Below are 25,957 nucleotides of genomic sequence, written 5' to 3'. Positions count from 1 at the left end.
GCTAGTCCCTTATCCAGGGTAGGTGGTCAAATTAGACCATCAGCTGATAACTTCAGCTAATACATTATTTAACACGCGGGGCCGTCAAGATCTTCGCTTTATGTACGACTATACGTGGTATAAAGATACAAATTAAGTTCGTTTTGGTGGGATTTCATTAGGATCTTTCTCTAAAGTTATTTATCCTGAAGAACTAAATAGACTAAAGTAGATAATTGGTTTTGGTGACTGACAAGGCATGCAATATACTTTATTATATTCATCATGAATTGAAGCCTTTATGCGTAACTTTGTATGATTTATTTTTATGGCTCGAGTTAATAGTATGGCTCTTTATTTATATTGCTTAAAATTATGTGTATGAGTGTTTAAGTCTAAACCTGTGTAGACAGGATAAACACCAAGTGAGCAGAGACAGAACGAGTGTTGTCACAAGCCAACCACATTGTGTTTTATTGGGTGCTTCAGTAATACAAGTGCACAACAAACCACTCTGTAATTGCAGAGGTGGCGGGTAGCCAGTAAATATACAAGTCCTGCCTCTTTCACGGGCAGACCTATACATTTGTGGTCTGCCTCCAAAGCCTTTGAAAAAATACATACAGTACAAACAAAATCAGTGGGGAGTCGAAAAAGCTGTGACTTTTTTTTTTTCTTCCATTGATGCAATTCCTCCTGATTCATGCAGGTAACATACTGTTGACAGAAATACAAAATGAAAACTTTAAATGCGCCAGGAAAAAACAAAAACGAAAGTAGTAAAAGCATATAATCTGTATGTTTTGTTCCAGGTGCCACTAAGAAAACAGATACATATGTATAGCTGAAGGACGACGTGTAATGATAGGTATATTTTTTTTGTTTCTTAATACAATACTTCCAACATTCTGATGTTGAAAAATAAAAATGCCAATCTACTCTTTGTATAAAAAAGAAGCTTTCAAGTCAACAAGGAACAAAAGACAGTTCTTTACACAGAAAAAAGGTAGATAAAAGGTTCGGGAGAGAGGAGGGGGAGGGGGAGGGCAAGGTATACCGTTGCACTTAGTGGGTGTGCTTTGACAGACCGGGGAAGAGAGAGTGACAGAAGAGAGAAGAGAGAGTGAGAGAGGTAGAGAGAGGTACAGTGAGAGAGGGCAAGGGTGTTTGAGGGAGCGGGTGGCTAGCGTGTAGCAGCCTATGTAGCATATCTCTTGGTCCACTGCTTGGCTATTCTGTCATGTTCCGTTCTGTTGGTCAGGTACTGTGTGGCGATGCTCCCCACCAAAGGGTCCGCTGCAGGCAGGGAGAGGGAGAGGGATGAAGAGAGACAGGTGAGAGCAAATAACAGGTTATCTCACAAATTGATGATCTCTTGCATGAAATTTTACCTATTCAAGTCTTTCTGGTGTGGTTTTACCAATCTTTATCTTGGTTCTGGAGTAGACTACCAAAAATGTATTGTACACATTTTATAGTGTACGATACAGAAATTAATATAATTATATATTTCTCCAAATAGAATAGCATGTGTACAATCTCATTTTAAACCGTGTGTATTTTTTATTTATAATAAATAGCTGGGTAGGCACCAATAATGAATGGAACCAGGCTGAAATATCTTATTCTAAACACCAAGAAATATCATTATTGATCAACCACATGTGTGACATGTCTACAGGAGAAATTAAATGAACACTAAAAGTGGAAATCACAATTTTCTGATGACCTGGAATAAATGTTCAAATGTTTACATGTCACCAAATAACCACTGGAAACCCTGAACCATCGCTTTGATAGATGGAGCTTCTGGTCACACACTTCTGGACATAGCCCATACAAAAAGATACAGAATCTCCATCACAAAACGCATTACTGGTGTATAGGCCTGGATGATAAATCAATATTAATATCTATTGCGATAAAAATCGGCAGCAATAATGGCGATATGTTTTTTGAATACATTTCCAATGTTTCTGATACATTTAACAGCATCAATCACTTATTCCGCCCTGAGTCGGTGCAATGTGTTCATGAACAGTCCGTGGGTGATGACGAACACGCACGCAGTGCCCCACAAACAAACTGAGGGAATTCCCTGTATGGAAATCCTAGTACTCTGAACGCCATTCAGGTAATTTTGTCTGCAAATTGAGTGCCCCTCAACAGGGCTAGTTGATGCATGTTCGCAGCCCCTCCCACTCACACCAACTCACGTTGACACCTGAGTGGTCATACTACTGCTCAGAAGAAAATGACAGAGTATACAGAGTGCGAGGAAACTGTTGCCAAAGACGACAAAATTGTACCCCAAGAAAGGTCATACCACTTTAGCCATTTGGAAAGGGTTCAGCTACCTGAAGTATGACTAAGCTCAGACTAGCATTGGGTGCAAAATATGTCGGCGACCACAGCAGAACGGGAAACACCACCAACCTCCTCCCAACATCTCAAAAGGAAGCACCCCACAGAGCTTGAACCATAAGTAACCTTCTGGTTTCATTAGGATTCTGTCCCAAAGAGAATATTCATAAGGTATTCACCTTACATTACCTATTTATAGGAAGTTAGAGTGTATTACATTCAAGGTTTATTAACCTTGTACCTCATTAAATAATCCTACATCATCAGTCAAGAACCCCTTAAAATGAAAACCTGCCTTTAAAAATGCTTTCTGTTTATTTGATAATACTCTGGGGACAGGACAGCTGGCATCCCTGTAAAGAGGCACTGGCTCTCCTCTATAGCCTCAAGGATCAACCTTAGAGCCGGCTGCACAACGTGAACCAGTTCAGCTCTGAATCGTGTGCAAGAAACTCCAGCGAAGGCGCCACAGACTGAGGGTCCAGCCTGGGGGACTAGCAGGGGGTCAGCGGCTTTTACCTGGGTTACAGTCTGTGAGCAGCGAGCAGATGGACAGCAGGACCTTGGAGATGGTGAGGGCGGGGCTCCAGTTGTCCTTCAGGATGTCCAGACAGATCACCCCCTGGCTGTTGATGTTGCAGTGGTAGATCCTCGTGCGAAACGTCACCTGCACACAGGACAACAAGAAGAACAGGTTTTATTCATAGAGCATTTAGGATCAGCTAAACTGAGGCACAATTAGACATCATCAGGAAGGTATGAGGTACAGAACGTTAATTAAGGCTTCACAAATGTTTAAAAGCCTTTATTTCTGAATCATTTATACACTAATGCAAATATCTACGGTCTCTATGTAGGCATCCGAGAACAAGATACCAAACCTCAACCTGACACATATCTGTAAATAATTCACTGTCACTTTGATGAAAGCATCTGCTGAATGACTTAATAGTAAGTCAAGACAAAAAGACCAGAATCCTTTATTTATTTATTTTTTCATGGGTGGACTTGGTTCAATTCCCTATTCTGAGACAGCCCAGTATGAAACAGAACAACCAAACTTCAAGTCAGGCACACACAACATTTGCTAATATAAGGAGCATTGCATGCACATGAAATGTGCCGCCAGACAGAGGGAAAGATATCAGATGCTTTCTTGGTCGGTATGAAACAAAATAATTTACATTCAAATTAGATGTCAAAAGGTCTGAAATACAAATAGGATTATGATTTTTTATAGATTTATAAATCCTTATCAGCCCATTCTGAGGTCTTACTTCACACCCTGGTCCCCACAAAGCAGCCCACATTATCCTGAGACAGCCGTCAGCTGTTGAAACAGTTTATAACGCCTGGTCTGCCATCTGAAGACTGCCAAACCCACCTGGTCCGTCAACACAGCTATCAGAGCCCACTTGTAAATACATGGAGAAATAGTTAGATAATAACGGTTTTCTGGGGATGAGGGAGACTCTGGGATTGGATTCAACTGTTTCTTAATCGGTTGATGGAATTATCGCTGGGTACCCGATTCTAGAGAGCGACGTTTCAGATGTAGAAAGGCGGCAGGCTTTCTTTTTTTTAAAACCTTTGTCTTCAGTGATCTAGTGCTGGTTATATTAACATCTATATTGGAATAAGACTGAAAAAAGATTTCAGAAGGAAAAAAACCTGTCTAATTATATTAAATATGAAATAGACAAAAAATACCACTGATGCACCACTAGATGGCAGCAATCTTAATAAAGCCTTTTATTACTGTAATGAATAGTGCTTGTGAGAGCTAGATAGTGCCTGAGCACTAGAGCGAGAGATGAAAGAGCGAGAGTGTGCCTATGTGCAAATTAGCAATTTGATTTACAAGCAGAGTGACACCAAAACCGTCATTGACCAAACAGTTTAACCAACCTTGCTGTCCACCCCCACCTCTCTGTAGATGCTGGACATCTGTCTCGTCCCTCTTCCCAATACCCGGGCCCAACATCTGTCCCCCCCCCCTCCTTGTCCCCCAACATCTGGAAGCCACCTGACCTGCCTGACCCTCCACAGGAAACGTGTAATGGACCTTTCGGAGTGCTCAAAAAAAAAAAAGAAAAAAGCAGAACGCTATAAATAACCATGCCATGGCACAAGGCCCGCTCCTCCTCCCCTGCCTCCTTACTTCTCCTCCCCCCATTCCTCTGTACCCTATTCTCCTCTCCCAGCACCTCCACCCGCCTGTTCTTCAACCCCTTCCTCCTCCCTCCCCGATCCCCAGTGTAGAAACACACGCCCATGGTGAGCCAGCCACGAGGAGCAGGCAGGGGGTAAGAGGAGGAGGCGGTGCAGAAGAGTTTCCAGAGAAAGCCCCTGTAGGCCTGACTGCTTCCAGTCAGCCCAGGGAGCAGCGGTGGTGCACAGGCCCATTGTGCACCGGAGCTCTGGGCCCGGCGATGGAGGGGCAGTTGGATACGGATCACAGTGTGTGTGTGTGTGTGTGTGTGTGTGTGTGTGTGTGTGTGTGTGTGTGTGTGTGTGTGTGTGTGTGTGTGTGTGTGTGTGTGTGTGTGTGTGTGTGTGTGTGTGTGTGTGTGTGTTGGGAAGGGAGCTGTAGGAGGGGAGGGGTGAACTACAGCCCTCCGGCTAAAAAAGCAGACCAAAAGCTTTTGGACTTCTTTGATTCTGCTGTCAAACCGGGAGGGAGCAGGGGAGAGCGCAAGAGAGAGAGAGAATGAGAGAAAGAGAGCAAGAGAGCAAAAGAGTGAGCGAGTAAGAGAGAGAGGGCGAGCAAGAGAGGGAGAGAGAGAAAACATGAGCTGGAGAGTGTCTGAGTTAGGAAAAACGTTTAAAAATTTACACAAAACTCAGAACACAACTAAAAGTGTTGAAAGGGTAATTGAGTAGAGTGTTACAAATGAAGATCCACCTCAACACGTTTAGTTGATTCAGTGTCTGCATCCGATCAAATGCCCCGCAACAGTTAATATAATAATAATAATCTAATTATTATTATTAACCTAATCTAATTATTATTATTAACAGAATCTGAACTAGGTTCATGCATAACAACAATTTAAAATTGATAAAAAGTAGTAGTAGTAAGTACTAACAGATATAAATGATCAAGCAATAACAGACATATTATGATAATCATAATATTCTTTGTGTTTGGATGTTTGATACACATGGACCAGTCTGCTATGTTCCTTAATTAATTAAACCTTTCAGTAAATACAAAATCCAGTATTTATTCACTACTATTAAGTAATTTGAGTGGACGCTTTTACCCAAAGCGTGCCGTGGAGTCTTTGAGCAACACACTTTAATAGTGAATTGTTCGTGGCTTTGTGGCCTTTGTCGGTCAGACACCTGCTTCCGATTCATCGCCGTGATTGACGAGTGACTGTATCGTACGCGGTCAAAAGCCTGTGTGTGCCAGCTGTTTCGACTTCCTTAAGGCTCACCTTGGGGGGCTTGAAGGGGTAGTCTGGCGTGAAGGCGATGTCCAGGAAGAAAACTCCTCCCTCGTACACGGAGCCCGGGGGGCCCAGGATGGTAGAGCGCCACTCATAGATGTTGTCTCCTTTGGGCCCGGCACTGAAGGAAACACAGAGAGACACGAGACACGGAGATGAGTCCATCAGCCAGCCGCAGCACCCCCCTCACCATCACACAGACTTCACTCAAAGCGCTCGTGAGTGGGAACCAGATGCTGCGTTCTGACAAGTTAATGACGGTAGATTGCTTGACCCCAGGGGGTTACCCAGACAGCTGAAGCTCAGGAAGCATGAGCATGAGTTTCTCTACAAGAGAGGGACCTGCTCAGAAACCTCAAGGCAAGTGTTTGATGTAGCCGTTGAGCAAGGTACCGTAGTACAGTATCGTATTTAACAAGGTGGTTGTGACTTTGGGTGGTTTGACGTCACTGTGGATTCACCAGACTAAATGAAAGTCCCAATTATTTCAATGAGGATTATATAGCCATTGAGTAAACCGCACAGCCGTGAATCCACCTGTGGAGGTACTTTAGGTCCAGCAACCAGACAATATTTTGTGCAGTAAAATTCTATTCTAGGGATCAACCAATATGGATTTTTTATGGCTGATACCGATACAGATTCTTCAGCGTTAGCCGATGACCGATACACGATACCGATTTTCTAGAGACAATATTTAGAGCCGATACTGCTTTTGCTCCCTCAATTTACATAACATTTTTTTTATCTTCATTGTGTAATTTTTATGATGTAAATTGAGAGAGCAAAAGCAGTATCGGCTCTAAATATCGGCTCAAGAAGATTGGTATCGGCGTATCGGTCATTGGATAAGGCTGATGAAAAAATAAAATAAAATCGGTAGTGTATCGGCCCTAAAAGATCCATGTTTCAGGCTTACCACAATCTAACGGATACAAATTTAAGCAAACAAGGCATGTGAGCAGGCCTCTATATTTTAGATATACATTTTCTTTCTCAGATGTTTTTGCAGCCTACCCAGCGACCAACTTGGTCCTCTGCTACGACCCACTTACGGCTCGCGACCCGCCGCTTGAAAACCACTGACCTAGATCATCGCCACGGCGTCTCCCAAAATACAGACATCTTCAAACCCCAAGCCCCCTTTATCTGCACAGCAATAGGCAGTGGAGCACAGCGCGACCGCTCCCTGGCAGCTACCATGGGCCTCCTCAAGGAGACCACTCATCCATCCAGACGAGCGTCTGGGCTGCAGAGTGCAGGACTGAAGGTCACATCTGTTCCATAGGTCGGCTAATTAATGCCATTTCCATATTAAGACCTCTCCCCCTCCCTCCCCCGTTGGTGCTGGATGTAGCAGGACTCCCGGGCTGGCAGAGGGCCAGAGGAGAGCCTGGGATCGGGTCCAGATCACAGGGTCTGGTTCAGGGCCATCCACCCCCCCCCCCGCCCACTTTCATGTGATTACTGTCCATGACCCTCCCCCCCCCCACACACAGGTATAAATGGTGTGGTTAATTGTCATTACAAATCTTGCAGTCCTTTGTGCAAGTCAGTCATCACCAGTACAAATTGTGTAGTGCACAGTAGAAATTTAGAGGTCCTTTTTGAATATTGGGTGATGAGTCTTACAAGTACAAATTGTGTTATGAGTTCTCAGTACCAATTGGTTAGTGTTGTCAGTACACATTGTGTAATACTTTGAAATCGTGCAGTGCAAATTGTGGCAGCCATATAACTGTATAAATATTGTGTAGCCCTTTATGAAGTGCGAGGGCCACCATGATCACAATAATGAATTTGATATGGAAAATATGAAACGATAGTGTTCAATAAAATGTAATTATATGCTCAAATGCTGTATTCATGAGATACAGCATTTATGAAATGTGCGTTTCAATGAGTGTACAAAGAGGCATTCACACAAGCCTCAATTGATTCAGCATAGTGGATAAGCAAAAGCCCATGAGTGTCTGAAACCCATAGGCTAATTCCAATAGTTTCTTTATCGAATCAGTCAACACATTTTATTCCTAAAAGTTGGCTGGAAGGAATATTTTGTCTAGTTATTTTTGGACAGACAAAAAAGATTAATCTTTACCAAAAGAAGATCATTTAAATATTCACGTCTGTATGTTCTGTACATCATTAGCATCCGTAGTGCCCATTACTAATCAATTTAAATTGTATCTTCAGTACAGTTCAGTAGTGTGTTGGCTAGTGGTAGGAAAATTATGATTTAATCCGATTCACTTTGTGTTGCAGCCAGTGAGATATTTTACAGTATATTATCAGGCTGAACGAATCAATAATCCAAATCGGGACATCAAAATGGAATTCTCCACTGAACCGAAAAATATCTGTGCAAGGGGAAACTGTGATTCAGACCATAAAGCACTTCTTGCAGGCTTTGATCCAACCACACACAACCTGATAATCAGCCAGAGATGCTACAGCGAGAGGAGCAGGTTCCAGCAGGAGGGCGTCTAAAGCGTGCCAGCCCAACACACACCCTTATAGCAGCATCACACTGCACACACACCATGCATGAGTCAACACACACACACACACACACACACACACACACACACACACACACACACACACACACACACACACACACACACACACACACACACACACACACACACACACACACACACACACACCTCCCTTAATTAACACTTTATGATCTAGATCTCCCTCCCTCTTTCACCCTCTCTCCCTCTGTCTAGCTCACCCCCCCTCTCCATGAATCTCCCTCTCTAGCCCTCTCTCTCACTCTCCCCCTCCATCTACCTATCTCCGTTTCTCTCCATCTCTCAGGATTTAACTGAGAGACGCCGCAGTCTTTCAAATCTCTTAATCTTGGCCGCTAGTGTTTTCAGGGCACAAGAGCAAAACTAAGAGGATTTCCTTCAGGCTATGTGGTGAAATATAAAAAATAACATTATTATACGGGGGGGGGCTCTACATCATCTGTTACTGAGGTGTTGAGAAGAAAAGAGACCCATGTTGGCCAGTGCTTAACTCTGTGAAGCCAAGGTGCTGAGCAGTGACTTCCTGGCCAAAGGGATTTCACAGCGTATTAAGTAATACGGCTAGGTATTACGCACAGTGTTCAGGCATCATGTAACAAAAAACCCATCCATATGGATCTGGACCGTCTCCCATCCAGCCTGTGAACCCCGACAGCAGACCATACTCCCCATATTCCCCACTCGACCGCAGCGGGAATAACTCCTGGAGATACTCGCCACTCAAAGCTCTCCACTGACGACGAGGCTAAAAGGGGGAGAGATTGGTCTTTTTAAAGCCTTGGCATATTGAGGCAAGCGCTCAGCGACCCTCCCTACCCCCCCCCCCCCCTCCGAACCCATTGAGACAGACCAGGTTGTGGGGGCATTGACTGTCTGAATCCAGACCTGGGCTGTGCTAGAGATGAGCGGGGGTAACCACCTTTGCTTAGCGCATGCTGGGCACTGGGACACGCTTTGACACAGAGCAGACCACTAAATGCAAGAGGAGATTTAATTAGGACCATTTGCATTTAAGATACATGAATTAAGAACGAGATAACCATGTATATCCCCTTTTAATTGTCATAACTGTCCTACTGCAATTCATTCTTCGTACTCCTCTTCAACCCCCATCACCATCTCTGCCTCCACCTCACCCACCGCCACCTCATTCTCCACCGTAAGGTACGATGACATGAGCTGCAGTGAACAAGTTGACTCCGCTCCTCTCAATTGTCTGCAGGCGACGCTGAATGTTCCGTGAGTGGCGCCCGCCCCCATGGGGCGGAGCTGCGGCGGGCCCTTGCTTTGAAGTCTAAATTATTTCTACTTGACCTGGCAACTCGCATGAGGTAATGCGCAAACCAATAGATTTGCATCATGGCCCAAAAAATTGTTATCTACAAATCTCCCCCCACCCGTTTCCTCCACGCGTTGCTGGAGAAGCTTAAGTCCTACAGGTTCTACCACACCTGCGGGGTGTGAAGTAGTGCTAGGCGGAGGAGACAAGGCGTAAAAACATCCTGTTATAAGAGCAGACTCCACTGGGGACTCGGATAAGCTTGTGATGTAGGTTAAACATTGTATGCTCCGGCTCTTAAAAACAGCGTTCAAGTTAAAAACTGTTAAACGAGTTTCACACTCATTTGAGTCACGGTGATCCACAACTGCAGAGTCATCCCATTTACGATTTAATCTTATAAGCCACGAGAATGGTATATATATATATTCAGTGTAAAACCTGGATACAGCTTTCATATCATGGCAGTGTATTTAGTGGTTATTAGCCATGCTCTACGGCGAGAGACATAATACAGCTGGCAGCTGTCTTGTGAAGATTCTCCAACGTTAGACAGGCCATAATACTTCCAAAGAGCCATTGCATCAGCAAGACCTGCCAAACACTGACCTATTCACAGGGCGTGAAAAAAAAACCACACCAATTTCAAGAGCGACCTCCAGCAGCAGTAAAGCGGCCAATAACGGGCGACACTGATAACAGCCCTGCTGGGAGCCATATCCTTTACCAGAGGTTCCCATTACCACAGTATTATTCACAGCATATCTAAGGAGCCACAAAATTGCTGCAACCTTACCAACGGCCGTGGGCTCAGTTCCGAAGGCAGAGCGATTTCCTTGGTGAAGCACATGTGAACATAAGACTCCCATTGGTGCCTTTATTAAAATGTTACCACCAGTGAATATGAAATAGAGAGGTCGGATGAGCAAACCCTGAAATCACCCCGACTCCCACACTAGAAACTGCCATGCTACAATTACCACAATGGTGCCACTAACACCTACCCCCACAGGATGGGGGGGGTAAACAGGATGCTTTATATATCTAGCCAAGAAAAAAGCCAGTTTCCACACACACACACACACACACACACACACACACACACACACACACACACACACACACACACACACACACACACACACACACACACACACACACACACACACACACACACACACACACCCCCCCCCCCCCCCCCCCCCCCCCCGGGGTGAGACATTGTTAAACAGTGACGCTGAAAGCGTTGTCCTGTTTTTGTGAGGACTCCCAGTATCGGTGGTAAACTCTCTGTACCTGTGGTGAAAGACTTGTCTGTGAGGACCCTCTGAATCTGTGGCATTCTCGATGCGTTTGAGGACCCTCCATGTCTGCGTTATCCTCAATGTGTTTGTGAGGACCCTTTGTATCTGTGTTATCCTCGATGTGTTTGTGAGGACCCTCTATATCTGTGTTATCCTCGATGTATTTGTGAGGACCCTCTGTATCTGTGTTATCCTTGAGGTGTTTGTGAGGACCCTCTGTATATGTGGTATCGTCCATGCGTTTGTGAGGACCCTCTATGTCTGTGGTATTGTGTGTTTGGTAGGACCCTGTTTATCCATGTTATCCTCGATGTGTTTGTGAGGACCCTCTGTATCTGTGTTATCCTCGAGGTGTTTGTGAGGACCCTCTGTATATGTGGTATCGTCCATGCGTTCGGGAGGACCCTCTGTATCTATTGTATCGCCAATGTGTTTGGTAGGACTCTGTATCTGTGTTATACTTGATGCGTTTGTGAGGACCCTCTATGTCTGTGGTATTGTGTGTTTGGTAGGACCCTGTGTATCCATGTTATCCTCGATGCTTTTGTGAGGACCCTCTGTATCTGTGTTACACTTGATGTGTTTGTGAGGACCCTATGTATCTGTGGTATCGTCCATGCGTTTGGGAGGACTCTGCATGTCTGTTACCCTCGAGGACTCTGTGCCGATGTGTTGATTCACTGGTTTCTGGGTCCTTGTTTTAGGGCTCTGGGAGATTAGAGCGGGGTGTCTGTGAGAATCCTGCGCCGAGCTCCCCTCCACAGAGATTACTGCTTGTGTGGGAACCCACTTACGGCTCTGCAGCCTCACTTGCATGCAAGCCCCATTTATGCCTGCTCGCACGTAGGGCAGTGTGGATTTTAATAGTTTGTGTGTTATCCTTTATGGTGCGAAATGCTTAAGCTACACTGTGATGTCAGATTTCCTCTTGAAGATAAAACCGGCAGAAGTCGAGAGCTGCGCAGACAATATAACAGAGCATCAGTATCAAGGAGACTGGTCAGAAGGTAGCCATTAGCATTAATTAGCGTTAGCGGTGTCTGCTACCGGTGATTGCTTCTGCCATTGATCTCCTTACCGGCTTGGGCACACACCAGCGTGACTAAATACACAAGAGACCAGACGCTTAAAATGAAAATAAATAGGAGAGCTAGTCGGCTGGGGGCAGACGACAGCGTGAGTGAGAGAGAAAGAGGTGGTGAAAGAAAGTGAACAATGAGAAAAAGAGAGAAAAGGGTAGTGAAAAAGTAAGGAGAGATGAGAGATATTGCGATGCGAGGAGAGCGATGGAGAGAGATATTGTGATTGCAAGGAGAGATAGTGATTGTAAGAAGCGGGACGATCTTTAGCCTTTCACCGGATCCCCTCATTTATCCTCCCCCTCCTCAGCCCTGATTCCTCACTTCCTGTTACCGCTCCGAGGAGACCGGGGAGAAGGGACGAGCATTTCCATATAGATTGAGTGACCTTTCCCTGCTGTAACACAGTAGAACGCCCCCACCGTGCACTGCTTCATCATCTGTAAAACCTTATTTTCCCCCCTCACAAAAGGCCACTGTGCAGATTGGTGCCAACTTCGTGCTAACCTTTATCTTGCTGGACGACCACCCGACGATCCCTCACCTGTCCCGTCGCTATAACGTTACCCTGGAATCACTTCCTCACGACGACACGGCAGCGAATTAAGGTGGAGGATAGCCCAGAGTGATTGAGCCTCCACGCCTCGTCGCTTGGCCCGGTGAGGGCCAGAGAAAGCTAGAATTGGGTTTAAGATGTTAAGACTGTACTAGTGGTTGCATCTGAATGAGCTGATCTGAGTGGACAACCCATGCACACAGCCAACATCGACATGCAGCATGTATTCAGATGCTTTGTGTCCACGTATTTCTGAGCAGGGACATAATGCAGATGTCTCCCTGTTTCCACACAGACAGGTCAGACTCTGAATTTTAGGTCTATTTCAAGGAGTACATATAAAATTATTGTTACTGCTTCTACAAACGTGTTTTATTTATGGAAGAAATTATTCATCAGCAAGAATTTGGGATTACTTATTCAGTATCGTCACCTCTATAAATGGGCCACTACACTGAGCTACCTCTGTCGTCTGAGCAGGTCAGAATGAACTGAAATACAGCTTGTTCCTTTCCATCCTTAATAAAAGCCAACGGCCAGAGTTACTCCAGCAGTCATTGAGTCATCGATTATAGCTGGCAAAGGTTACACTTCTCATTCACCAGACAAATGTTAATTCTCGAAAAAAACACGCCACAAATCTCCCGATTCAGTTTTGCATACAGAAAATACTCTGAATATCTGGAGAGCCATCAACAGAATTACCTACAAAATAATACATAGTTCAATAGTAGCATTTCAAGACGATTTTCTCTCATTTTGAGTTTGTCAACTTGGTAATTAACAAAATCAAATCACTTAGTAATTACTTACACATATTTAAAATTCCTCAAAAATTCCTCCAGGCAATAAAATGTTAAAAACCACACCACTCCACCATTTACCACTGCAAATATATCTCTAGTCCAACAGCAGCTTGTTACAAATACAGCACAGCCTATTTAAAGGAAAATGCTAAATAAATATGATTCAGAGGTTGTGACGCCTTGCGTAAATGAAGTCATTATGAACGTTATTTGCCGTTCTGCTTCATTTCCCCTTAGCCACTTTCCTCAGTTTTCCTCCCCTTATGTGGTAATGACACATTGATACATCCACACCCTCGTCCAATCAGCTCTTTTGCTGTGGCTATCAGCACGGCAAATCTAATGAAGCAATACTCTGCCTCCCTGACTGTGAGACAGAGGCCCAAGACCAATTACTGTGCAGCTCAAAAACATCCATGCCTCCTTTCCCTCCTCCAACTCTCCAGCCCTCTTCTACTCAAATGACATGCTTTGATTTTAATCCAACCTTTTATTGTCCATGTGTACAACGAACACCGTAATTACCATCTGGATGGTTCAACCGGCAACCACCACTTTTCCTAAAAGGAGGAAAAGGGTGAATATGTGTAGGGAACAAACGCTGTTTGATTCCTGTGAAAAAGTGAATCAGTCCATTTAGGGGGCGGTGAGATGGGAACTCAGGAGTATACCGTTTGAGAACCTACTATTACTATATAGTTATTTAGCAGATGCCTTTATCCACTTCAACTTGCAGTGCATTTTAGAAACATACCAAGGAGCAGGCAGGGCATCTTAAGTCCTACAATGCCAACCGGTTGACGTTGACATTCAGGACTGTGTACCTTTTGACTGAGAGTCCAACACCTCAGCCGCTCCACAATCTGGCCCCCTAAACCATCCTCACTTGTTTTGTTTCAAGGTAGTTGTTGTTGTTTGTTTTGGTATTTTCTCACCGGGCTGTAAGCTCCTGGTTTTACAGCGCTGTATATAAAACGTGGGATCTGCTTGATGTCCTCAGCGGTGTATTCTTATTCAGCGAGAAGCCTCACGCTCAGTAGAGACTTTGTAGTGTAAGGACCCCTCCCCTCCTTCTCACTCTCTCCCTCCCTGTTTTTGCACACTCTTTTGCTTCTGATCGCATGCCTGCAGTAAGAGTCTTATGCAGCACAAATGTTTGCCTCTGGCTACAAATGAATAATGCAGAGCGTGTAACATTAGCATTACACACAGCCATCGCATACATTCTCCACACAACAACATGAGTCTCACACGTGTGTGTGTGTGTGTGTGTGTGTGTGTGTGTGTGTGTGTGTGTGTGTGTGTGTGTGTGTGTGTGTGTGTGTGTGTGTGTGTGTGTGTGTGTGTGTGTGTGTGTGTGTGTGTGTGTGTGTGTGTGTAACAGACAATGCAAAGAATCTCAAGTTTCTAATGAATGGCAAACTTCAAAAGCAAGGAAGACATTTAAAAACAACATTTCTGAGAAAGGGAGGGAGGGAAAAATCGAACAGCAGAAATGAAAGACCTTTCATGACATTCTAGTGCACAGTACACGGATAGTGTTTTAGAAGGCTGTCAAAACCAATTTCTCTGCAAAAATGTCAAAAAAAACACCACACCACCACACACTTTTGTACTCAGGAGAACGACTCAACCATGATTTGAGAACATGGTTGAGTAGCTAGGACTCCCTGATTTGCCTCCCCCCCGCCCCCCCAACCTATATGCAGTCATTCTGCCCTAATGGCTAAAGGTTTCCCTCCCCCAGAGGTCATTGATGTGAACAAGTGGTTCCCTAAACCCCCAGAGGCCGGTACATCATTAGTCTAGCAGCCTGGATACCATAACATCAGTCCAGTCAGTTTAGCACCTGGATAAGATTATGTGAAAATCTAATCAGTCCAGAGAAAAGGAAGCGTGCCCCCTAGGATTTGATTAATTTGGCGTCATTCATTGGAGTGTTTATAACGTGGACATTATGAGGCCACTCAGACAGCAGGTATGTCTTTGCAGCAAGTGAAAAGTTGGAAAGAAAGGGCCATTATGTGTTATGACTGTAGATGGAAATACATCAAGTTTTGAGATTGGTTTCCCCACCAAAGACATAATAGAAGCTTAAGAGCCCTTGTTTATTTTAGCATTTGAGGTATTCGCATGCTTGCCAAAGATTCCTCTGTTTGTTTTACTGGTCGCCCACAGATTATCACGTCTGATGCGCTCAAAGTCTTAAAGTGCTTCCGTAGAACTGCTGTAATGCCAGTTTCTATGTTGCCGTTTCATACCCAGTTTCTCCAGGAACACATTAATAACCTTTTGCACCAATGCTTGCAGGGAAAAGGGCCTTGTGAAAGAGGACATTGAGAATCCAATGGCTCACATGAATCACCCGAGCTGTGTTCGCTGTCAAACTAAATGTTGCAGGGAAAAACATTAAAGAGCAGATGAACATAAGTCCACGTTGAAGGTCTGGAACAAGAGCAGATGTTCCTCTACTGATTTCAGACCTCCTTAAGGAAGGAGAAGCATGGCCCTTAATTAGGATGCATAGATGGAACCCTGGTTAGAACTTAGGGTCTGGAACCCATATGTGGAATTCAGATTCCAATGTTGTTTAACATCACTTCATCTCCAGAATTTGAGTCACATCAGATCTTCACAAAGAGCTACAAACAAACAAACAATATTTGTTCGTTAACATTCAAGAACTCAAACCCGTTCTATGGTATGGGATGGCAGAGACAGTGAAGCTGAATTCCTTCATATATCCCAGCATTCATTATGGCAATTACAGAGGTAGAGCCCAGTGTTTGTGTTAGATTTCCATACACTTTGGTATTACACATGGTATTCATTATTTAGCAGTGTTTGATGAAGACATAGATGTTTGATCTCTGCAACAATGAAATAAATCAATATTGAGATGATGCCACTTTGTTAAAGTGCATCCTTCCCACAAATTAGCGACAGTTGACTGCATTCACGCAATGGTCTTATCTCCAGTAACCGCAAGAAGTCCTTCCTCAGCAATTACAACCAATGTCATGATGGTCTTCCCATGTTTACCATGGAGAAGAATGTTCTCCACTCTGAAGCGCCACGAGCATTCAGGCAGCATCTACCCCCACCGATCACGATCACACACACACACACACACACACACACACACACACACACACACACACACACACACACACACACACACACACACACACACACACACACACACACACACACACACACACACACACACACAGCCACAGCCTCCTCATGCATATGGATGGTTCCCCCTGCTGTGCTTAATAGCAACGCTGTGAAAAATGATGCTAGGCATGTCACTCACACACTGAATTCCGCAGGGGCCACTGCATGAGGGCCATGAAGACCCAGATCCCATGCCCGGGTAGACCACAGGAGGGTCAGAACCAACCCTCGATGGGGGGCTGGATAAATGGGAGGCTGGACTCTGCCATAGACTCTGTGATACAGCAGAGATTTGTATTCATGTCCTACTATTGACCGCAATGTGGTCGATTTGTCGACACTTATCCAAAGTGGCTTACAGGGAATTCAGAGATGTCAGTAGTATTTCTTCCTAGAGCTACTTTGCCATTTTATTTTTACTTGGACATGCATCACTTGGAAAGAACTCAAATTCGGATTGGATGCTAAAAAAGGAACGAGAAGAGCCCCCGTTTATATGGAGGGGGGGTGGGGGGGGGATCCACACTACACACTAGGCACTATACTGTATCCTTTCGGATACGGTCACATAAAACCAAAACACCAGGTGGGCGTCTTGTGTAACCACCGTTCCCTCTTTGTTTTTTTATGATGTCATCGGGGAAGGACGGCTCTGTTTCAGACATTTTAAGGTTATGACATCACGCTGGGTGGTCTTCCAGAAAGAGGGCCCTAGGGAGGCCATTAGCGGTTGGATCAGGGTGTCTTATTCTCCATCTCTAGTTCAACAGGAACTTCACTTGTGTTCAAACGGTCAATATATCTGAATATGGCATGCGTTTGTTCCTCGATGATGTGAATACCAGTGAGAGGAACAGGGGAAATACACTTAAAATGCCTGCACCACCTGTAAAAGTGAGCCACATACAGTGGTGGAAATGGGTCATGGAGAGGGTGGGTCTATAGATACAGGAAGAAATTACCTGGAGACCTTTAAAGCAGCCTGTAGGACAGAGAGCTTGACAATTCAACAGGCAGAAAGGGTAAAAACAGAGACACAGACACAGGAAGTCAATTCAATCTTCAATCATCCATATTCCTTTAAGAATACTGTAGCTGTTCTTGCTTTTCAAGGGTCCTTTAATCCATTTCTTTCAATCAATGTGATAAATATTTGAAGTGAATTCCAACTGGTCTAGACCTGCTCTGTGGAGACATGGAGGTCTGTTTCGGAAGAAAAACAGCAAACTGTATATTAAAGGCCTTATACACCCACCACACAAAGGAGTACCGTTTCAGAATACTTCATGGGGAAAGTGTTTTCTGCATTCAAACAGTGCACCCTCCCGTGCATTGCCTGGGGTGCAGGCGCAGGATTCGTCAGCATGACATCTTAATAGAGAATCACAGCTTCACGCTTCAGGGAAAGAGTTCTTACAGTTCCAAGATATCGATCTCATCCGTCATGAGTCCAAGCAACTGGTAAATAAAGTGGATGTCCTCTGTCAAAGTGCGACCAATCATAGCATTTTTAGCTGAGTGTTTTTTTTGGCCTCTTTGAAATATTGCTCATATCTCCAGACTACTGTGCTTCGTTTTTCCAAAGGGCCGATTCCATCGGTCGCAGAGGAGGACCCCATAGATGACAGCCTCAAAACATACTAAGATGAAAGCAATGGCTGTGTCGATCGTCTTCGTTTTCAAAAGGATCCCTCTTCCTTTGATGCACGACAATTCCAAGGTGCCTGGCAAACTGTCACAAGACATCCAGGGAGATGAAGCTCAGAGAGGTATTCATACACGCGGCAACATTCTCAATTGGTTTCTAAAGAACCATTTCAAATCGGTTTCTAAAGGATCTGTCTTATAATGAAAAAGAGAGTCATTCACGATGACCTAGTGTGAATGACACCTCATAAATATGTGATCCTGAAACCTTGAACTAAATCCTGACTCGTCTACCTCACAAATACCGCTCTTCCATTCAAAATACTTGCATCTAAAACCTCAGAAAGATTAATTCCCTCTGCCTCAAAGACTTGTGTTCCACTTTAGAAAGACCTTTGAAAGCATCAAAGTCTCACAAACTCACAAACACGCCATCCCTGAACACACACCAGTTCCGACCAATTACTATTCAGATATTTAGCAGACACTTTTATCCAAAGACTCACAATAAAAATCCTCAAATAGATCAATTACGGAAAAGAGGCATACTCGTAAGGAGGCCGACAGAGTGGGCTGCGGACATTGGGGATTCATTGAACCGAGTACATTTTGGCTGAGAGTCAAACCCTAACCAAAAACACTATCCAGTTCTTCGAGCAGTGCAACGTTACCACCAAATAATAACAATCCTCGTTCCCCATCCTGGCACTCAGCGTGGGTGGGTGGGTGCTCAACCAAGCACCCTGTGGGAGGACAGCAGTAGGTTCTGCATGACGATAAGGTGGAGAAACCCTGCCTCTCCTCACCGGAGCAGCCAGCCAAGAACTGAATGACAAGACGCATACACTGTAGTATTTATGTAGTGTGAATGTCAATCCAGAGAGATAGAGACGGATAGAGACAGCAAGAGAGGGAGATGGACAGGGGGAGGTGGGGAGATTAGGAGTGAGATTGAGTGTGAGCCCATCAGAAAAAGCAAGATAGAAAAAGATGCAAGATAAAAAATATGTTGAGAGACAGAGAAGGAAAAATAAGACCAAGAACAAGATAGAGTTATGGGTAAAGAGATCGAGAATAAAAAAGAGCAAGATGGCAAGAGAGGGAGACAAAAAAAAGAGAAAGGGAGAAATGGTGCGGGATGGAGAGATTGAAAGGAAATACATCATCGTCTCCTGGCTTGGTACCCAGAATTCACCAGTGAGAGAGGGGGAGCTCTTCTACCCCACAAATCAGTGTCCATCTGGTGAAGAGTACCAACAGGCCGTGACTCCATTTGTGGCGGGAATAAGATGACTAACCTTTCAGCTCCCATTCAGCTAGGGACGGGCAGGCAAGCTCAAAATATAACAACACTGGCTCCAGCCCTAAGCCTCCAGTCAACAACCAGCCAAGCAAACGCACACCAAAAAAAGCACATCTGGCTGATGCACAGGAACAGCAGCGATAGATTTGTATTTGTACATTTGATACGAGTAACATTCAGATAAACACAGATCCCAGGGGAAATTGTTTCGGCTACAATTGCTCTGCTGAAGCTAATGGAACACATTTGAGTAGTCAAAAAAAAAAACTTAATATGTAACGAAAATACATACATATATGCATGCATAGACTCTGATCTTCCCTAATCTATTTGGATGTTGTCTCAAAGACAACAGTCTTATTTTATTAGGATTTGTTGCTATCAACTGAAGTTTACAGAACAGATTAGGGGGCGGGTTATCATGATTGTTTCCCAGGCAACTCCCGCCCCTGCAAAGATGGTGGCTGTGAAACGTTCTGCCGACGATTCTTTTTCTTTCAATGACTTAGTCTGTGTCTTAGAGCTAAAAAATGTTTGTCAACTTAGTTCCTTCCACTTCCTCCTCCTTTTCTTCTGAGTAAGAGGGCTTCTGACTGTTTATGGTCCTTGAGGAACCATCTTCAGCTTACAGTGCAATAAAAGCAACTCAGCCTAGAGTAGAACTCAACCGACTAGCCAAATGAGTCTTGATGCGCCACCGTTGACGGCGTCAAGACACATTTGGCTAGTCGGTTGAGATTGAGAGGGGCTGATTAAGACTAAAATAGTCTCGAGGAGTAGCGATGCCACCTCACCGGAAAAACAACAGACACATTTTGTTCAGAAAACACAGGGATCCATGAACAACACACAGCCAGTCCTTTAACACACATCGACTTCAGAGCAAATAATATCACACAAAGAGTATCACACAACCAAATATACATACAACTTTCCTAAAGTACAAATAGTGTAACATACATGCATAAACCTGGCATAACTGCATCCATTTGTAGGCGACAATGTAACAGAGTTGTAATCAATGAAACATTGCTATATGTTCCACAAGTGAATAAAGCACATACACACTCTCGACAAAGGCTTACCTCTGGCCTGTGTGTGTGCGTGTGCATGCATGCGTGCGTCTACCACGGACAATGGTTATTGTGTGCCGCAACCTCAAACAGGCTGTGCTTGTTTGAGGAAGTGGTGCACGAGGGAAAGAACACACACACACACACACACACACACACACACACACACACACACACACACACACACACACACACACACACACACACACACACACACACACACACACACACACACACACACAACACCCCTTCTAATCCAACTAACGCAAAGTGAAAACATCACACTTTGACACTTGCTTCTGTTTTTAAAATAGCCTGCATTATCTTCTGTTTCTTAAAAGTAGTGCCCTTCGCCCTCATACGTTACGAGCCACACGGCCGTGACCATCTTCTAGCAGCGTCCAACACAACTGAATCACTTTAATCCCCCAGATTACTACTGCGTCCAAACAAAACCCCTCAGCGAATAACACCAAAACAGCCGACAGAGAAACAGAGAGGGAGAGGGAGATGGAGGATAGACCCAGCTCTAGCACCTAGAAGACCCTGCGGCGGGTCAAGCATATAAGGGCCTCAACTCTGATCAGGAAGCTCTAAAAACATCTTCTGCATGGTGTCTTCTAGGTGAGACGTGGTGACGAGGTAAAGAGGAACTTACTAAGAGAGACAGCGGGGTCTTACCTGCAGTTGGGCGGGGGGTCAAGTGTGATCTCAGCAAGCTCCTTCTGAATCCTGGGAAACAGACAGACACAGATCAAACACGCTGCTCCGTCCTGACTTTGATATATTAAAACTCGCTTTCAATATGGAGAGCAACTGCATGATGTTTTTATAAGAGCTTTCAGCTGGGTTATGGATCGGTTCTTTAAAACAAAGCAGCAATTAAAAAAGAGCTTGGATATGACATGCCATTGTAAGTAATACTAAACCATTTGTGTCTACATAGTATTATCACTGCCATGAGAACTGAGGACGTTTTGTACAGAACATTGATAATGGATTTTGTCAAGAGAGAAACTCACACCACCACCATGACGAAAAGGTTCATTGTGAAGTAAAACCATCATCCAAATATACAAATGTCCTTTCAGCTCGCTGACAATCAGTGTGTCCAATCAGCTATTGAATGCAATTTTTTAATTCATACAAAAACATGAACTATGCACACGAACAAGGTGGGATTCAGCCCCAGAGAGAGGGGAATGGGAGGGGACTATAAGTGTCATTAACAAAGGAAGACGTCTGCAACATCGGTCTATGTCAACAATAACTAAATATACAAAACTATTAAGGCTCCCAAACCTCCAAAACTCGTTAAACTGGTTGCATGATTCTGTCGTCACCCACATCTCTCAATTAATTACAGAGGTGTATGTGTGTGTCTCCATGCACATGATAAAAGAGGTCTTTATTCATAGTTTCACAAGTTCATCCAGAGCCCGGGCGTGCCAGCAATGTGTTCTCCATAAATTACCCCCACAAATAGAGTGAGGCGTTCTTCCTAAAATTAGGCTGCCTGTCCCCCGGAATAACTCCCCAACCCCTGGTCACAGCTCGCCCCTATAGGACCCTGCGGCCCTGGACCCACCTCTTGGCACTGGTGGACAGTTTGGCGGCGGTCTTGCTGGAGATCTTGGTCTCCTTCTTCTTGGGCTGGGCCTGTTCACGCTCCTGCTCCACTGGGAGTGACTCCCTCTGGTTCCCCTCCAGGTCAGAGCTGCCCCCGCTGGTGCTGGGGCTGTCGTCAGGTCTCTGGGCTTCACTGGACATCTTGGGCCCTGGAGGGATAGGAGAAGCATAGGAGATTATGAAGAATCGTGGGACTTCAAATGGTGTCGATAATACACATGTGACGGTGGAGGTGTTGGTGTAGATGAACCTGGGAGGTGAACCTGCAGGTGATCAGATTATAATCAAGTTGTGAAAATATAAAAAAAAATACATTTAGCCGACCGTTGTTTGTCATCTCAACGATATGAAACTGGTTGTATATATTTATAATATAGTTTGCAATACACTGGTGTGTCAGAGTAATTATCGGCGACATCAGTTACTGTCCCAGTATGTACGCATTCAATCATAAGGCTATATATTTATTGATTATAAAAGAGAAACTGTCTGACGCTGTCCAGTTTTACGTGCACGTTTAGTAACGATTACTATGACCGTAATGTAACTGGGGATACATTTTGTGACCAGTAGATTGAGGGATGTAATGGCACATAATGAGCGCGCCGATAGGGAGATTGTGCTTTTTAAAGTGACGGACGGTGTGAATGTGTGTGACCAGGATCCCTTCAAGGGGGGCATCCATCTTCACTAATCTGCCAGGGGGAGCTCTGTCGCGTTTTGTTATGTCAAGCGGACGACAAAGAGCTAAATAAACATATTGGGTAACGCATAACTGAAACCGAATAGCATATGTGCAAACCTCACGGAGATGGAGGCAGTTAATCAAACCATAAGTAGCTGCGAAACGCTCGCCTTTCCCGGGGGCGTTTCTCGATGGGGACATCAACCCGAGGATATATCTCATCTCTTCAGATCGATGTATCGACTTCTCGCATTCAATACAACGTCTACGCCAGGTCGTTTTTGCTCGGATCCAGACCGTGATCATTCAATTGTGTTTACTATTATTCGATATTATGCAAAGCGAATACACTACTTCTGTAGCCCATCTCGAATAAGACCACCGCAACGGGGTTCCCTCTGCGCCAGGGTGATCATAAACACAATAGGTCGAGGGACCCCTTGTGGAAATCGATCCGACCACAAACGCGATTCACATCATCGGGGTTTATGGGGAAGTGGGATCTGCATCTGCCGCGGGTATTCGTAGCCTACTGCTATTGGGTACTTAAATAGAACAGGCCTCGTCGTTATAAAGTGCAGGGAAATGCGGACAGAATGGGTTTCAACATCTTAAACACGGGCAACTAGATCCTCGTCGGAGCCAGTCGACGTCCCGGATCAGACGAGCCACTCGGAAATGTGTGTGAAAATGCTCAGCGATTCCTGAGTGTCCACATTGTGCATGGAGAGCACTGACCCTGCCTCGGCACAAAGGGAAACACGTCCCACCCACCCCCAACCCACCACCCCCCTCGCACTGGAAAACGCCACTTTCCCGGGACATTGACTTACTTTTCTAAACATCTACGAGCGCCGATGAAATGCATGCATCGATATTACCTTGAAGATGGCCGTCGATGCGGCAATCCGAGTTATAATCCCAGGTAAAAAAGTAGATATCCTTCCACGGCCGTGTGCTCGCTCTCGTGTCCTTGCTATTTAACTGGAGGTAGCGACAGAAAAGCGATTACAGAAAACAGCGCCGGACCGCCTCCACGCGCGCTCCCGCTCCACGCGCACTGCTCGTGCACGGGGACTGCATTGGAAGGACAAGTGGACTGCTCCGACTGCTTAATTTTTTTTTTTTTTTACAGTGTGTTTAAAAAAACATGATTTTATTTCGGAAATTATCTCGGATTTTCGGCTAGGATAGTACTAAATCCCCTAAACGGCTTCAATTATTGCGATGGAAATGCCAGACTCTAAAGGATGTATCCATCACTAAATGCCCTGCTGCTATTTTGCAATTTGTGACCAGGGCCGTTATGAAAATGATACTACCTAATATAGCCTTTTCTATTTAATTGCATCTAGAATTACTATTATTAAATATACTTATCATCGTTCATAGTCCAGTGCAGTTAAAGGTCAAATATCTTGTGTAGATAGATCTTGTGTAGAACCGTTTTTATTTAGGCCTATTCATTCACTTTTGACCTTGTGGTTTGAAAGTCCGGGTAACTGTAACTTTACCTGTCATGTCAGAGGTTTGACCCCCGACATGACATCCCATTTGTTCAGCAATAGTGTGTGTGTGTGTGTGTGTGTGTGTTTGTGTGTGTGTGTGTGTGTGTGTGTGTGTGTGTGTGTGTGTGTGTGTGTGTGTGTGTGTGTGTGTGTGTGTGTGTGTGTGTGTGTGTGTGTGTGTTAGCGAGAAAATGTGTGTGGGTTGTACTGGTTGTATGAGAGTACGTTGGTGAGAGAGAGAGTGGGAAGGTTGAGTGTGTGTGTGTGTCTGTGTGGAAAGAGGGTGTGTGTGTGTGTGTGTGTGTGTGTGTGTGTGTGAGTGAGAAAAAAAGCTCATTAAAATTAAGTCATCAAAAGTAATTGGGCTCAAGGTATATAATGTCAACAGGAAGGGCATTTGAGTCAGCTGGTCATTAATTAGTCACAATGTTCAAAGGTAAAGGGTCCCACTCCAAGGAAAGCCAAAGAAATGTTAATCCGATGTTACTGGGGGTAGTCCAGTGGTAAGGGTTTTCCCAACCCAAACGGAGAGACTCTGGGTTCCAATACCGATGGACGCAATCCAACCCACAACCGTTGGATTGGGGTCGTTACCCGGGCGTTACCTGGAGCTCCTCCTCTCGCCCCCCCTGGGTTGTTTGTAAAACGAAAACAATCAAATCATGGAGTCCCGTAAAAGCCGCGGTTTTGTTAACATAATGACATATTGGATTGCAGACATTTTTATTCTCTCTGAAGTTCATGGAGTTATTCCTCTCTCTCTCTCTCTCTCTCTCTCTCTCTCTCTCTCTCTCTCCGGCTCTTTCTCTCTCGCTCCCTCTCTGTCTCTCTCTTTGCCTCTCTCTCTCTCTTACTCGCTCACTTTTAATCTCTCTCTGCCTGCCTCTTCCTCTCGCTCTATTCTTTCCTCTATATTTCTCTGGTTCTCTTTCAATCACTCTATTTCACGAGAGAAAGAGAAGGCTTAAGTATTTAAACTAAACTCCAGAATTATACACACATGCACACAGACACACACACGCATGCACACACACACACACATATGCACACACACACACGCACGCGCACACAAGCGCGCACACACACGCACACACACACACACACACACACGCACGCAGACACACACACACACACACACACGCACACACACGTTACATGCATATAAAGAAGCAGCAGAACAAACCAGTGTACCACTTGAGTGATCTTGCTGATTCAACCAATCCCACGCAGCCTGAGCTTGTCTGTTAGCGGAGAAGGAGTCATCTGTCTCTCTCGGTCCACATGGAATACATTTCATCCCTTTCACCCTCTCCTCTTTCATTCCTCGGTCTCCTCAGCTCACACAAATACATCCAGAGGTGGCTTTTTATTGCTCTACAATCTGCATGACAAACACCACGTTTGTTTGTTTGTGCACCATGAATGGATGTGCAATGTTTCCACCGCCGCCCGTGCGGCCAGAGGGAAGCTGTAAGGTTGTTGTGAGGGTGGATTCTGTTTGAGTGAGTCTTTAGTGCAGATGTTGAACTGCATTCTAGAATATTCTGGTGTGTATTACAGCACATGGGAG

General features: G+C 44.7%; 1 protein-coding gene across 1 annotated transcript; it reads right to left on the bottom strand.

Annotated features, from left to right (window-relative positions):
- Positions 1-432: 432 nt before the first annotated feature.
- Positions 433-23,899, bottom strand: ube2e2 (ubiquitin-conjugating enzyme E2E 2). Its single transcript, XM_084471761.1, has 6 exons — positions 23,761-23,899; positions 22,154-22,343; positions 21,247-21,297; positions 5,787-5,919; positions 2,863-3,010; positions 433-1,275 (listed from the first exon to the last, which is right to left on the bottom strand). The coding sequence occupies exons 2-6, from the start codon at positions 22,333-22,335 to the stop codon at positions 1,178-1,180; spliced, it is 612 nt and encodes a 203-aa protein (XP_084327887.1). The 5' UTR covers positions 22,336-22,343; positions 23,761-23,899; the 3' UTR covers positions 433-1,177.
- Positions 23,900-25,957: the final 2,058 nt, after the last annotated feature.

This window comes from Micromesistius poutassou (genome assembly GCF_964030765.1).
Source record: "Micromesistius poutassou genome assembly, chromosome: 8".
NCBI classification, from domain to species: domain Eukaryota; kingdom Metazoa; phylum Chordata; class Actinopteri; order Gadiformes; family Gadidae; genus Micromesistius; species Micromesistius poutassou.
This window is presented reverse-complemented; position numbering and strand designations above follow the sequence as displayed.